Below are 16,092 nucleotides of genomic sequence, written 5' to 3' on the forward strand. Positions count from 1 at the left end.
TTTTATTATGTATACCCCTCCTCACATGTAAAGCGCCATGGAATAATTGGCGCTATAATAATAAATAATAATAATAATAATAAATAAATTTAGATAATCTAAAATGATTTAACTTACAACATAAAGTTACTCTGTCACTTTTAACGTATAGTAAATGCTGTGAAAACTAAAATGGAATTGCATTTTATCATTGCTACAGCCAACACCACCATTCAGTACAATATATGGTAAAGTGAATGCTCTACTTCAAAACTACAATTCGTCTCGCAAAGAAAATGCACTCATATGGATACCTTGATGGAAAAATAAAAAATAGTTATGGCTTTTGGAAAATGGAAGGAAAAAATTAAAACAGAAAAATTTAAATTGGTGGTGGTCGGAAGATGTTAAAACAAATTTGTGAAGACAAGTAGAGACTAGGGATTGGTGGACCGGAGGAAGTTTAGGTTTTGGTACCAGACCCAAACTTTTTAGAAATTTCAGTTAGGGTACCAGAACGTTACCTGAATTTTCACCAGAACCGAACCCCACTGAAAATATGATTACCCAAACTGGTAAGAAAAGAAAAAAATCTCTCTCCTGCGCCACCACGTACTAACGAGTACACTGCACCACACTTCAGGACAAAGTCAGTGTTCGGGATTCAGGGCCGAACAAGTTCTGTCCGATATGAACGCCGAACATTTCTGTTCGGATTCGCCCATCTCTAGTACAGACCTATGGCTCTGACCATACACAACTTGTTAAGGGATTTCACTCTGCGATGAGCAGTAGAAGGGCAAAAGAAATGCAAAACTATCTTCTTGATGAGGTGTAAGGTGGAGAGCACCTTGGGAATTAAAGAAGGAACTGGTCACCTGATTGAAAAAAGGCCCAGCAGGAGCAATGGTATATATGAGATGAGGAGGGCTTCTGTGCTTTGATAATGATTTGGATTACTTGGTAAGAGAGGCTTGAGGCTTTGTAGATGGCAACCTCAACAGCTGACATGGTCTTAAACTTAGCAATTGGACATTTGGGTGGGAAAAGGGACCCTAGTAAAGTAGGTCTGGGCGATCTGAGAGACGCAAGGGTAAGTTTGCAACGAGACTGACCACCTCTACGTACCAGGACCTTCTGGGTTAATCGGCAGCAATGGGATTGACTGGAATACCTTCTGCCTTAATTTCTTTGAGAAGTGTGGAAAGCAGTGGAACAAGACAAAAAATGTAGGGAAGAACAAAGTGCAACCACAGGATCGCCAGTGTGTCAGAGGCGATCACTAGTTGCTTGGTGGTCCTGGATAGAAATTGATGGAACCTACAATCTATCCTGGATGCCATCAATGTGCACCATTGTTGGCAAATTTGGACAAAAACATAAGTGAAGAGACCACTTTTCCTGTAGACAGTTGCTTGTGACTGAGATGAAGTCGGCTGCCCAAAAATCTGTTCTAGTTATGTTGACTTCTCATATCACTAAGACTTTGAGTTCCACCCAAGAGAGAATCCAGAGACCTCTGATATGGCTAATTGGCTGTGCATTCTGCAGTAATGGTTGATGTACAGTATGCCACTATTGTGGCACTATCAGTTTGAAAGTGGATTGGGAGACTTCTAAGTCTGTCCTGTCATAGAGAAGAGACAACCAAAAGACTCTGTGCTCCAAGATGTTGATGGGCAGGAAATTACAGCATCCCTGAACAGTGAATGAGAGAAAATTGACTCCCAAATTAAGAGGCAGATATACTTTGTCACTTCTTGCCAGTGAATGGTGGAGGGAGGACCGTCCCTGTCAAATCAGAGGAAAAAAAAGATACACTAGAGGAGAGAATGTCAGACCTAAAAGGACAAAATGATAAGGCGATCCAGGGAAAGCAGGAGAAAAAAGTGAACTGGATGAGCCAGGTATAGAACTGAGCAAAGATGAGGGTTTTATGTAGACAAACACCTTTACCAGTATTCTCATACGGGCAACTCAGTATCCAGAAACTGGCATGTGGGGGGTCATCGTTTTGTCTTCCGGAAGGAATTCTCTTTGTTGTGCAGTATCAAATAGCATCCCCATTAAAACGAAGCATTGAGAAGGAAGGGCCTTTTGATGCTACAGGACAAACAAAACAGAATGCCCATGATAATCTGCACAAATTCCAGATTCTAGAAGTGAGAGAGGGCATTGATGAGTATGTTGTCCATATAGGGAATGACTATGACACTTTTCCACTGACATTAAAAAGTATGACTATCGTGAGTACCCTGGAGGCAATGGCGAGTCACAAGGGGAAAGCAATAAACTAAAAATGAGGGTGTTTGACTGCAAAGTTAAAAATCACTAGCTTAGTGTCAACATTTGTATGGGAAGCCTACCTCCAGTGATAAAAAGGACTGTTTACAGAGATCACATGAATGATGACCATGACATCATTGCTGTAGTGTAGGGCATGGAGGGACCACCACAGGGGTAGCACTGGAGTGATGGTCGATTGAATAGGTAAGTAATGGGTTATTTTAATATTCTGACAATTCCAACTGTTGGTCAGATTTAAAAACTCCCGGACAATCCTTTTAGCTATGATTCAAATTAGATTACAATCAAATTACAAATTAATTTTGTTTTCTTTTACCTTCACAAGGTTCAGAATTATAATAGGCGATCCAAATCTCTGAAGCATTTGGTCAAAGTGATAAGCAGCCACATGCGCATATGGATCTGCTTGGTCCACTGTGTGAATAAAAACATAAATGCAGTATTATTCTTAAAATGTAAATATATATATTTATATGCCTCATATTTACACATCAGACTGAAAAAAACAAATATCATTATCCATGTCTCATACCTCTGTAGCCAATCAGAAGTATAGTAGCATAGACTGCTATTTATGGAAGTGATCCCAGGTGAAGGCTCAGCGAAACGCATGTTGCGTGTGGTTCTTTGGATTGGTGTATGTATAAAAATATGTAATCATAATTACATAATATTTTGCTTTGTTGACAGTATTTTGCTTCTTTTATGGCTTTTGAGGTATCCATCTTTTTTTTTTACATTGGTTGTATTTATAACACTGACATCTACCATCTTTCCTATTGATTGTGCTTCCATTATGGACTTGTTTTAATATATGTAATTGTTTATTCAGTATGGATACTTAGCCTTTAAATTTGTATATTTTCATTATTTTAGTACACACTATATACCACTCGATTTATAATCCTATTCAGCCAGCCATTTGTATTTCCATATATCCGATGTACCCATGGTTTCTTATTGTACGTATGATTGTAGCTTCAATACAAATAAAATGTAGCTATTATACGTCTGTTTGGCATTTTTTCAATGTTATAATACTGTTAATACCTTGGGACATGCTACAGTACCTTGCTAGCAATTGCATAAACAGATTGGTGTATTTATGCTAGTTTACCAATTAGAAGTTACACTCTAATCATCAATCGAAATCTGTTACCACATCTTGTCATTTTCTCTTGTACATATTTGTAGTTGGATTCTGATTCAGGTCAGCCTTCTGGCATACCATCTTCATCTGCCTAGTAAGTCTATTTTCTCGCTAGACCATACGGCTTATCTAGATTCCCTGGCAACTTAATATGATGGCAGAAATAGCTTATTGGAGACTTATTTTTAAACTAAAAAGATATAATCTGAAATGAAAAATTGTATTAAAAATGTTTAGAGTATATTTTCCTTGCTCTAACATGCTATGTTTCATTCAGCTGTATCGCCATTTAAAGGCATATCAGGGGGTTTACATTATAATTTCAAATCAACATACTGACAAAATAACTGTGATGCATTCAGCATCCCCCATCAGCACCATGTTGTCTGTGGTTTCACCATTCTAAGCTCCATTTCATCTAAAATCATTAACATTTTAGTGTTTCTATCGCCTTTTTATTCCGTAGAGCCTTAACATGTTTTTGTAAAACAACTTTCATTCATTTCTCCCTTAAAGAGGACATATCATTTGCATGAATAAAACTGACTGAAATACCTTCCCTGCGCTCCCGTGATTCATATGCTCATTTCCGTTTTGCACTATGTCACTCCATTGCAGAGATATTCACATTTGTTGTGTGCTTTCACCCCTTTCTCCCAGATGCTATCCGTCACAGCTATGTGTTGTGTCTGAGACTGTTAGATCAGCTACTGAGCTGTGATTGGCAGCATCTGGGAAAAAGAGATGAAAATGTAAATCTCAGAGAAGACTTTGATGAAATGCACAGTTGGTCTGCAATCCGATATTTCACATACTACCCTCCAAAAGCCACAAATGTGAATACCTCTGCAAACGAAGCTTTCACAGTTCTCCCACATTTAAAGAGAACCTGAAAATGGATACATGATGAACAATCAGCATGTATCAGACATGGGCTGTATGATTTCAGCCTGGTATATTTGACCCTGAAATGCTGCAAGGTTTCAGACAAAAACACACTTTAAAATCTACCTGGCAAATAGAAGTACGGCAGACTAGTCAGACAGGCAGTTCGCCAGCGGCTTCTCTCCACTCGCTCTCCTGGAGTGACAGGTCTCTCCTTAAAGAAGTGCACAGAGAGAGCCTTCTCTCAAGTGCAGTAGGCGGGGAGAAACCACCCGGGACTCGCCTGTCTGACTAGTCTCCTGTGTGCAGGGCCACCATCAGGGCATTACTGCCCTTACTGCAGTATGGGGCTTGGTAAGCAAAAGTACTGGGTCTGGGCCCCCCTCTTGTGCTTCTGCTCTCCGTGCCCCAAGGTGTAACAAAGGGCGCTGGGAGATTTCCTGGAGCTCCACGGCTGTCAAACCTGAAAGGCTGCACAGTTTCAGCTCCTTCCTCCTTTGGTCAGGTGATGGCACACATGCGATGATGGCAGCATGTATTGGCAGCCAGAACACCAGAGTTGCAACTGCAGGTAATAGTCAGTGAGGTAAGTATGAAAAAGTTTTACTTTTCTTTATAAAATTAATTAAATGGGTGAGAAGAACCATAAATGATGAAGAGAGAGGGGAGGGGGACCACAAATGATGAAGTGAGTGAGAGGAGGGGCACTGCAAATGATCAAGGGAGGAGCACTGCAAATGATGAAGTGAGTGGGTGAGGTGGCCTGCAAATGATGAAGGGAGGGGCACCGGAAATAATGAATTAAGAAGGGAGGGGGACCGCAAATGATGAAAGGAGTGGAGAGCAGGACAACAAATCATGAAAGGAGGAGTGCTGCAAATGATTAAGGGAGGGGGAGGAGGACTGCAAATGATGAAGGTAGTGGGGGGAGGGGCACTGCAAATGATGAAGGGAGTGGCTGAGGTGGCCTGCAAATGATGAAGGGAGAGGGACTGCAAATGATGGAGTGGGAGGGATGGGTGTTATGGCTGGCAATCAGGCAACACAGCGTGCAGTAATCAGCGCACATACAGAGATCTGGCAATAACCAAAAACAATAGGACGAGCTCTGAGACGTGGAATCTCTGTAGACTGCAGTACCTGATCTATCCTCACACAACTATAAGCAGCAGTGGATTGCGCCTAACAACTACCTATGCAACTCGGCACTGCCTGAGGAGCTGACTAGCCTGAAGATAGAAATACAAGCCTGACTTACCTCAGAGAAATACCCCAAAGGAATAGGCAGCCCCCCACATATAATGACTGTTAGCAAGATGAAAAGACAAACGTAGGAATGAAATAGATTCAGCAAAGTGAGGCCCGATATTCTAGACAGAGCGAGGATAGCAAAGAGAACTATGCAGTCTACAAAAAACCCTAAAACGAAAACCACGCAAAGGGGCAAAAAGACCCACCGTGCCGAACTAACAGCACGGCGGTGCACCCCTCTGCTTCTCAGAGCTTCCAGCAAAAGACAATAGCAAGCTGGACAGAAAAAACAGAAAACAAACTAGAAGCACTTATCTAGCAGAGCAGCAGGCCCAAGGAAAGATGCAGTAGCTCAGATCCAACACTGGAACATTGACAAGGAGCAAGGAAGACAGACTCAGGTGGAGCTAAATAGCAAGGCAGCCAACGAGCTCACCAAAACACCTGAGGGAGGAAGCCCAGAGACTGCAATACCACTTGTGACCACAGAAGTGAACTCAGCCACAGAATTCACAACAGTACCCCCCCCTTGAGGAGGGGTCACCGAACCCTCACCAGAACCCCCAGGCCGACCAGGATGAGCCACATGAAAGGCACGAACAAGATCTGGGGCATGGACATCAGAGGCAAAAACCCAGGAATTATCTTCCTGAGCATAACCCTTCCATTTGACCAGATACTGGAGTTTCCGTCTAGAGACACGAGAATCCAAAATCTTCTCCACAATATACTCCAATTCCCCCTCCACCAAAACAGGGGCAGGAGGCTCCACAGATGGAACCATAGGTGCCACGTATCTCCTCAACAACGACCTATGGAATACATTATGTATGGAAAAGGAGTCTGGGAGGGTCAGACGAAAAGACACCGGATTGAGAATCTCAGAAATCCTATACGGACCAATAAAACGAGGTTTAAATTTAGGAGAGGAAACCTTCATAGGAATATGACGAGAAGATAACCAAACCAAATCCCCAACACGAAGTCGGGGTCCCACACGGCGTCTGCGATTAGCGAAAAGCTGAGCCTTCTCCTGGGACAAGGTCAAATTGTCCACTACCTGAGTCCAGATCTGCTGCAACCTGTCCACCACAGAATCCACACCAGGACAGTCCGAAGACTCAACCTGTCCTGAAGAGAAACGAGGATGGAACCCAGAATTGCAGAAAAATGGAGAGACCAAGGTAGCCGAGCTGGCCCGATTATTAAGGGCGAACTCAGCCAACGGCAAAAATGACACCCAATCATCCTGGTCAGCGGAAACAAAACATCTCAGATATGTTTCCAAGGTCTGATTGGTTCGTTCGGTCTGGCCATTAGTCTGAGGATGGAAGGCCGAGGAGAAAGATAGGTCAATGCCCATCCTACCACAAAAGGCTCGCCAGAACCTCGAGACAAACTGGGAACCTCTGTCAGAAACAATATTCTCAGGAATGCCATGTAAACGAACCACATGCTGGAAGAACAAAGGCACCAAATCAGAGGAGGAAGGCAATTTAACCAAGGGCACCAGATGGACCATTTTAGAAAAGCGATCACAGACCACCCAAATGACCGACATTTTTTGAGAAACGGGAAGGTCAGAAATGAAATCCATCGAAATATGTGTCCAAGGCCTCTTCGGGACCGGCAAGGGCAAAAGCAACCCACTGGCACGTGAACAGCAGGGCTTAGCCCTAGCACAAATTCCACAGGACTGCACAAAAGCACGCACATCCCGTGACAGAGATGGCCACCAGAAGGATCTAGCAACCAACTCCCTGGTACCAAAGATTCCTGGATGACCGGCCAGCACCGAACAATGAAGTTCAGAGATAACTTTACTAGTCCACCTATCAGGGACGAACAGTTTCTCGGCCGGACAACGATCAGGTTTATTAGCCTGAAATTTCTGCAACACTCTCCGCAAATCAGGGGAGATGGCAGACACAATGACTCCTTCCTTGAGGATACTCGCCGGCTCAGATAACCCCGGAGAGTCGGGCACAAAACTCCTAGACAGAGCATCCGCCTTCACATTTTTAGAGCCCGGAAGGTATGAAATCACAAAATCAAAACGAGCAAAAAATAACGACCAACGGGCCTGTCTAGGATTCAAGCGCTTGGCAGACTCGAGATAAGTCAAGTTCTTATGATCAGTCAATACCACCACGCGATGCTTAGCACCCTCAAGCCAATGACGCCACTCCTCGAATGCCCACTTCATGGCCAGCAACTCTCGGTTGCCCACATCATAATTACGCTCAGCAGCAGAAAATTTCCTGGAAAAGAAAGCACATGGTTTGAACACTGAGCAACCAGAACCTCTCTGTGACAAAACCGCCCCTGCACCAATCTCAGAAGCATCAACCTCGACCTGGAACGGAAGAGAAACATCAGGTTGACAGAACACAGGGGCACAGCAAAAACGACGCTTCAACTCCTGAAAAGCTTCCACGGCAGCAGAAGACCAATTAACCAAATCAGCACCCTTCTTGGTCAAATCGGTCAATGGTCTGGCAATGCTAGAAAAATTACAGATGAAGCGACGATAAAAATTAGCAAAGCCCAGGAATTTCTGCAGACTTTTTAGAGATGTCGGCTGAGTCCAATCCTGGATGGCCTGAACCTTAACCGGATCCATCTCGATAGTAGAAGGGGAAAAGATGAACCCCAAAAATGAAACTTTCTGCACACCGAAGAGACACTTTGATCCCTTCACGAACAAGGAATTAGCACGCAGTACCTGGAAAACCATTCTGACTTGCTTCACATGAGACTCCCAATCATCTGAGAAGATCAAAATGTCATCCAAGTAAACAATCAAGAATTTATCCAGATACTCACGGAAAATGTCATGCATAAAAGACTGAAAAACAGATGGAGCATTGGCAAGTCCGAACGGCATCACCAGATACTCAAAATGACCCTCGGGCGTATTAAATGCCGTTTTCCATTCATCTCCCTGCCTGATTCTCACCAGATTATACGCACCACGAAGATCAATCTTAGTAAACCAACTAGCCCCCTTAATCCGAGCAAACAAGTCAGAAATCAATGGCAAGGGATACTGAAACTTAACAGTGATCTTATTAAGAAGGCGGTAATCAATACACGGTCTTAGCGAACCATCCTTCTTGGCTACAAAAAAGAACCCTGCTCCCAATGGTGACGACGATGGGCGAATATGTCCCTTCTCCAGGGACTCCTTCACATAACTGCGCATAGCGGTGTGTTCAGGTACGGACAAATTAAATAAACGACCCTTAGGGAATTTACTACCAGGAATCAAATCGATAGCACAATCACAATTCCTATGCGGAGGTAGGGCATCAGACTTGGACTCTTCAAATACATCCTGAAAGTCCGACAAGAACTCTGGGATGTCAGAAGGAATGGATGACGAAATAGACAAAAATGGAACATCACCATGTACTCCCTGACAACCCCAGCTGGTTACCGACATAGAGTTCCAATCCAATACTGGATTATGGGTTTGTAGCCATGGCAACCCCAACACGACCACATCATGCAAATTATGCAGTACCAGAAAGCGAATAACTTCCTGATGTGCAGGAGCCATGCACATGGTCAGCTGGGCCCAGTACTGAGGCTTATTCTTGGCCAAAGGTGTAGCATCAATTCCTCTCAACGGAATAGGACACCGCAAAGGCTCCAAGAAAAATCCACAACGTTTAGCATAATCCAAATCCATCAGATTCAGGGCAGCGCCTGAATCCACAAACGCCATGACAGAATACGATGACAAAGAGCACATTAAGGTAATGGACAAAAGGAATTTGGACTGTACAGTACCAATAACGGCAGAGCTATCGAACCGCCTAGTGCGTTTAGGACAATTAGAAATAGCATGAGTAGAATCACCACAATAGAAACACAGTCTGTTCAGACGTCTGTGTTCTTGCCGTTCTACTTTAGTCATAGTCCTGTCGCACTGCATAGGCTCAGGTTTACTCTCAGGCAGTACCGCCAGATGGTGCACAGATTTACGCTCGCGCAAGCGACGACCGATCTGAATGGCCAAGGACATAGACTCATTCAAACCAGCAGGCATAGGAAATCCCACCATTACATCCTTAAGAGCTTCAGAGAGACCCTTTCTGAACAAAGCCGCTAGTGCAGATTCATTCCACAGAGTGAGTACTGACCATTTCCTAAATTTCTGACAATATACTTCTATATCATCCTGACCCTGGCATAAAGCCAGCAGATTTTGCTCAGCCTGATCCACTGAATTAGGCTCATCGTAAAGCAATCCGAGCGCCAGGAAAAATGCATCAACATTACTCAATGCAGAATCTCCTGGTGCAAGAGAAAACGCCCAGTCCTGTGGGTCGCCGCGCAAAAAAGAAATAATAATCAAAACCTGTTGAATAGGATTACCAGAAGAATGAGGTTTCAAGGCCAAAAATAGCTTACAATTATTTCTGAAGCTCAGGAACTTAGTTCTGTCACCAAAAAACAAATCAGGAATCGGAATTCTTGGTTCTAGCATCGATTTCTGATCAATAGTATCTTGAATCTTTTGTACATTTACAACGAGATTATCCATTGAGGAGCACAGAGCCTGAATATCCATGTCCACAGCTGTGTCCTGAAGCACTCTAATGTCTAGGGGAAAAAAAAAGACTGAAGACAGAGCTAAGAAAAAAAAATGATGTCAGGATTTCTTTTTTCCCTCTATTGGGAATCATTGGTGTGGCTCCTTGTACTGTTATGGCTGGCAATCAGGCAACACAGCGTGCAGTAATCAGCGCACATACAGAGATCTGGCAATAACCAAAAACAATAGGACGAGCTCTGAGACGTGGAATCTCTGTAGACTGCAGTACCTGATCTATCCTCACACAACTATAAGCAGCAGTGGATTGCGCCTAACAACTACCTATGCAACTCGGCACTGCCTGAGGAGCTGACTAGCCTGAAGATAGAAATACAAGCCTGACTTACCTCAGAGAAATACCCCAAAGGAATAGGCAGCCCCCCACATATAATGACTGTTAGCAAGATGAAAAGACAAACGTAGGAATGAAATAGATTCAGCAAAGTGAGGCCCGATATTCTAGACAGAGCGAGGATAGCAAAGAGAACTATGCAGTCTACAAAAAAACCCTAAAACGAAAACCACGCAAAGGGGCAAAAAGACCCACCGTGCCGAACTAACAGCACGGCGGTGCACCCCTCTGCTTCTCAGAGCTTCCAGCAAAAGACAATAGCAAGCTGGACAGAAAAAACAGAAAACAAACTAGAAGCACTTATCTAGCAGAGCAGCAGGCCCAAGGAAAGATGCAGTAGCTCAGATCCAACACTGGAACATTGACAAGGAGCAAGGAAGACAGACTCAGGTGGAGCTAAATAGCAAGGCAGCCAACGAGCTCACCAAAACACCTGAGGGAGGAAGCCCAGAGACTGCAATACCACTTCTGACCACAGAAGTGAACTCAGCCACAGAATTCACAACAGATGGGGACTACAAATAATGGAGCGAGTGGGGTGAGGGGAACTGCAAATGATGAAGAGAGTGGGGGAAGGGGGACTGCAAATGATGAAGTGAGTGGGTTAGATGGCCAGCAAATTAGGAAGGGAGCGGGACTGCAAATGATGGAGTGGGGGAGGGGAACTGCAAATGATGTACTGAGGGTGGGAGAAAGAAAATTATATACTGAATGTGGTAGAAAGCAGTTGATAATGAATAGAGGGTGTGGGTAGGAGAGAGAGAAGACATGACAATGAATTGTGGCCGAAAAGGCATGTAAATATATTAAATCGGGGGAGCGGGAGGTACAGTGGGAGGCGTTGAGGATGCAGTGACTGGTAATGAATTGGTGGAAAGAGTACAGGTGCTAATTTATTTATATATTTATTGGGTGGAAAAAGTGTCCATTCATAGTTATTGGGGGCACAGTGGTGGATTACAATTTATATTTGGAATGGTGGGTTGCATTACAGCTAAATATATATATTAATGATGGGTGCACATCTGTATTCCCTAGTATGCCCTAAAAGGGACCAAATAAGGAATAAAAAACTCAGTGTTGGAGAACCAGCACAGAGCATCCCTACAATTAGGGTAAATGTAAGAAACCACCAAAAAAGCAATCCAAAAAAGGCAGATGTCTCTGCCAGAGAAAGCGCTTTCTCTGACAGATGTCTGCATTTTTTTGATTGCTTCCATTTGTGGATGCTCAGTTCTGCCCTCACCATGCTGCCTTTCGACTGACACCGGCGGTCCATTAGCTTGATTACTAAGGTATTTATACCCTCCTAGCCACAACTGTGATACTCACCCTGACGAAGCCGTACGGGTTACGGTGATACCGGGGTCCCCCACCAATATCCCTTGCTGTTTGAACGTTCCTGCCTGGCTCATTTTTTCCAGGCTTTCCTGCTGTGAGTGTCCATTCTGGTGCATTTGGCCATTTTTGGCCATTACTCCTTCAGTGGTTTATCAGTCATTGCTGGTCATCATTATCAATCCTATTTTACTGATCTGTTACTCACAGCACTCATAGTATAAACCCAGGTTTTTGGGGGGTTTCTTACATTTACCCTAATTGTAGGGATGCTCTGTGCTGGTTCTCCTACACTGAGCTTTTTTTCCTCCTTATTTGGTCCCTACTAGGGCATACTGGGGATGGTCCAAACTTTGACATGTCCTGATTATTGATATCCCAGGGTGCATTGGATAAATATTAATTAGGAGCTATATTGCCTCAGGGTTATAAGATGGCATTGCATTTATTGTAGCTGTTTATTGCAGTGGGTTTGAGTGGTAGTTCTCACATGTTTTTACTTGTGTTTTATGTTTTTGTAATTGTGGGTCAATAAAATTATTATATTTTATTATTTTGGTGTAGTGTGCGTGCCTTACAGTAGTGCTTTTCTTCTTTATGGCATGACACTACATACAGAGGTCCTGTGTATAATGGCACTGGTGATCACTATTACCTGTACACTGACACTATATACAGAGCTCTGGTGTATAATGTCACCAATAAATAACCACTTGTATGCAAAATATAGGTCATGCACTACTAAACATAAATCATCTCAAACAAAACGTGCAACACAAAGACACTGTATAAAATTAATTTTATTAATGGTAATATAAAGTATAAAGAAATAACATACAAAAATAAAGCTGATAAAATTAGAGCACACTATAATGGTATGATAGGACACCTCAAAAACTAGAATCTATATGGCACTAATATTGCACAAAAAATATATGATAAATATATAATTATACCCAGATAGAAAAATTGGTGAAAAAATATATTATATTAAATGTATAAATAATATAATGAAAGAATAACAAAATTGCACAAGATAAGAAAATATATAAAAATAAAAAATACTAAAAAACAGTGTATGTGAAAAAAATAGTAAGCACAAAAATATATAAAAAAATTATATAAAAAATATAATATATATATTGCACAACCCAACTACTAATATATATATATATATATATATATATATATATATATATATATATATATATGTATATATATATATATATATATATATATATATATATATATATATATATATATATATATATATATATATATATATATATATGTGTGCAAATAGTGCTAAAAAAAATCCAGTGCAGAAAGAGGATATGCAAAAATTCCTGCATATAATATAAAGTGTACCAGTATAAAGTGCAAAAGTGCTAATATTCTAAATCCACCTGGGTCCCTAAGTTGTACAAATACATGCAAATATTGATAGATCCAGACGCTGGAAAGTGCAAAAGAAACGCATATAATATACTATGTACCGCTAATAAAATGCAGATATGCTGAAAGCTAATACTGGGTACCTTATATTGCACAGTGCCACGCTAGAACCCACACTACAGAGTATTGCAGCGATAGTAAGATAATTAGAGTACTAAAATGAAGACAGTGCCTAAATAAAACCGCCGCTATTGTACACTAGCAACGGCATGGATAGCATAAATAAAGACTAAATAGTTAAAAGAGGCTCCACATATCTATAGGTGCTCAGTCCCTACGTACGTTTCGGCTGAATGCCTTCTTCCAGGGGCGTATACAAGGGCTGATTAGGGTCAGTTTATATAGTGTGCTAATTGCCCCTGAGTGAGTGAAGCTGAGCGGTATATTCGGCGCATGCACAGCCACCCGGACCATGGACCCATCCACCTGGCGTCACCCCGGCAACGCGCACACCACCAAACCCCGCCCACGTTGATCACGTGGTAGGGGAAGGCGGGGAACACGTCACCAAGGAGAGAGACGCCGCTCTGAATGAAACCAGGGACAGGGAAGGCCGCGCATGCGCACAGCCACCGAGCTGCAACTCAGGGATACAATGATGCTGCAGAGAATGAATACTTTAGTCCAGATTGCGCTGTGCACATAATATATAAATATATAAATAAAAACCATAATCTTACTCATAACCACACATGAAAACAATATGAACATATACAAAATAATAAACATATACACAATAAGGTATGCATATAATAATATATAATAATATCAAAATCTTCAAGACTGGTACATCTTCCAATGAACTCCAAATCTTCACTCAAGAAGCTGGTACGATTCTCGCATAAAGGAATTTAGTCCAGATATAATATCTTAGAGACCAACATTGTAAAATATGCAAAAATAAAAATTAAATAATAGCACATGACAGTTTGTACAGAGATAATAAATTAATATAAAAACATTTTTTATTAAAAATTAGCTAAAATATGATTACTATTAAAACAATTTTTATTATTAAAAAAGGAAGAATGAGGATGATCAGAGAAATGACGAGTAATTTAAAGCCTCATTGAGACCCAGAGGTTGAAGAGTACGGAGGGTCCATATCCATCTGCTCTCTTTTTGAGCAAGCCTACGGCTAACACTACCTCCGCGTAAATCGGTAATAATCCTATCTATACCGATCACACGGAGACCGGTTGGATCGCATCCATGATGAATCTTAAAATGCCGTGGTAGCGTTTTTAAATGTTCCACAGTTTCTTCCTTTTCTGCTGCTCTAATGCCTCTGACGTGTTCACGCACACGTAATTTCAAAGGTCTGGTAGTAAGCCCAACATAAATCTTTGAACACGGACATGTTGCATGATAAATTACTGCTTTAGTGTTGCACGTGATTGTCTGCGTAATTTTATATGGCTTGCTATCCGAACCAACAAAACTGGTAGCACAATCTATATTGGGACATGCAACACAATTGCCGCAAGGAGCACAACCCCATTTCTCAATAGGTTTAGAGACCACCAGCTGATTGGTGTATTTAATGGCAAACAGGGTATTGGTAATTCTGATGATCAGAGAAATACCTTTGAACTCCAAAATAATATTAAGCAATTATTACATAAGAGAATGAAAATTTATTGGAACAAAGCATTCTTAGAAAGTTATATTAGATTGAAATTGATACCCAGAGGGTTACGGATTAATGTGTTCCCATCTTTCCCTGTTGAGGATTCATCATTTGTATCAGACTGGGAACTGGGTTGAACTTTTAGATTTTATTAAATTTTTAAATACTAATCAGCTTAATATTAAATTGACATGCCACTTTGATACCAATTCTGTTGATTTTTTAGACATAACTATTAAGCGTGACAACTTTGGAATGCTGCAGACTGATCTGTTTCGTAAAAAAACGGCAGTAAATTCAGTCTTGCATGCCTCTTCTTCACACCCGAAACATGTCATTAATGCTATACCTATTGGGCAATTTTTAAGGCTTAGACGGGTGTGCTCATCTTTTGAGGATTTTAAAATGAGAGCAGAGGAAATGAAAAAAAGATTTTTAGATCGCGGGTATAGTCATAGAAGTGTAAAGAAAGCTTATTTTCGTGCCTTGAAAACAGAACCGAATAATTTAATCTTCTCTACAAGCAAGCCTCAGAAAGAAGTTAAAACGAGATTCATTACAGAATATCACTCCCATTGGGAGTTGATGCGGGAGATTTTATCCAAACATTGGTCTATACTCACGAGTGATCCTGTTTTAAAGCAATATGTACCTGAGCGTCCGTGTGTTACGGCACGCCGTGCACGCAATTTGAAAGACCATCTTACCAAAAGTTTCTATCCTGTCAATGATCAGTCACTACTCTTTCCCTCTCTTGTCTCTAAACCTATTGAGAAATGGGGTTGTGCTCCTTGCGGCAATTGTGTTGCATGTCCCAATATAGATTGTGCTACCAGTTTTGTTGGTTCGGATAGCAAGCCATATAAAATTACGCAGACAATCACGTGCAACACTAAAGCAGTAATTTATCATGCAACATGTCCGTGTTCAAAGATTTATGTTGGGCTTACTACCAGACCTTTGAAATTACGTGTGCGTGAACACGTCAGAGACATTAGAGCAGCAGAAAAGAAAGAAACTGTGGAACATTTAAAAACGCTACCACGGCATTTTAAGATTCATCATGGATGCGATCCAACCGGTCTCCGTGTGATCGGTATAGATAGGATTATTACCGATTTACGCGGAGGTAGTGTTAGCCG

The 16,092-nt window shown here is 41.7% G+C and overlaps 1 protein-coding gene across 1 annotated transcript in view; it reads right to left on the reverse strand.

Moving 5' to 3' along the window:
- FIG4 (FIG4 phosphoinositide 5-phosphatase) overlaps window positions 1-16,092 on the reverse strand; it is a 683,868-nt gene that overhangs the window by 457,599 nt on the left and 210,177 nt on the right. The window contains exon 11 of the mRNA XM_069726226.1: window positions 2,603-2,700. Coding sequence (XP_069582327.1) covers window positions 2,603-2,700 — 98 coding nt within the window. The remainder of the gene's footprint in view (window positions 1-2,602; window positions 2,701-16,092) is intronic.

This window comes from Ranitomeya imitator, chromosome 5 (genome assembly GCF_032444005.1).
Source record: "Ranitomeya imitator isolate aRanImi1 chromosome 5, aRanImi1.pri, whole genome shotgun sequence".
In the NCBI taxonomy this organism is placed as follows: Eukaryota; Metazoa; Chordata; class Amphibia; order Anura; family Dendrobatidae; genus Ranitomeya; species Ranitomeya imitator.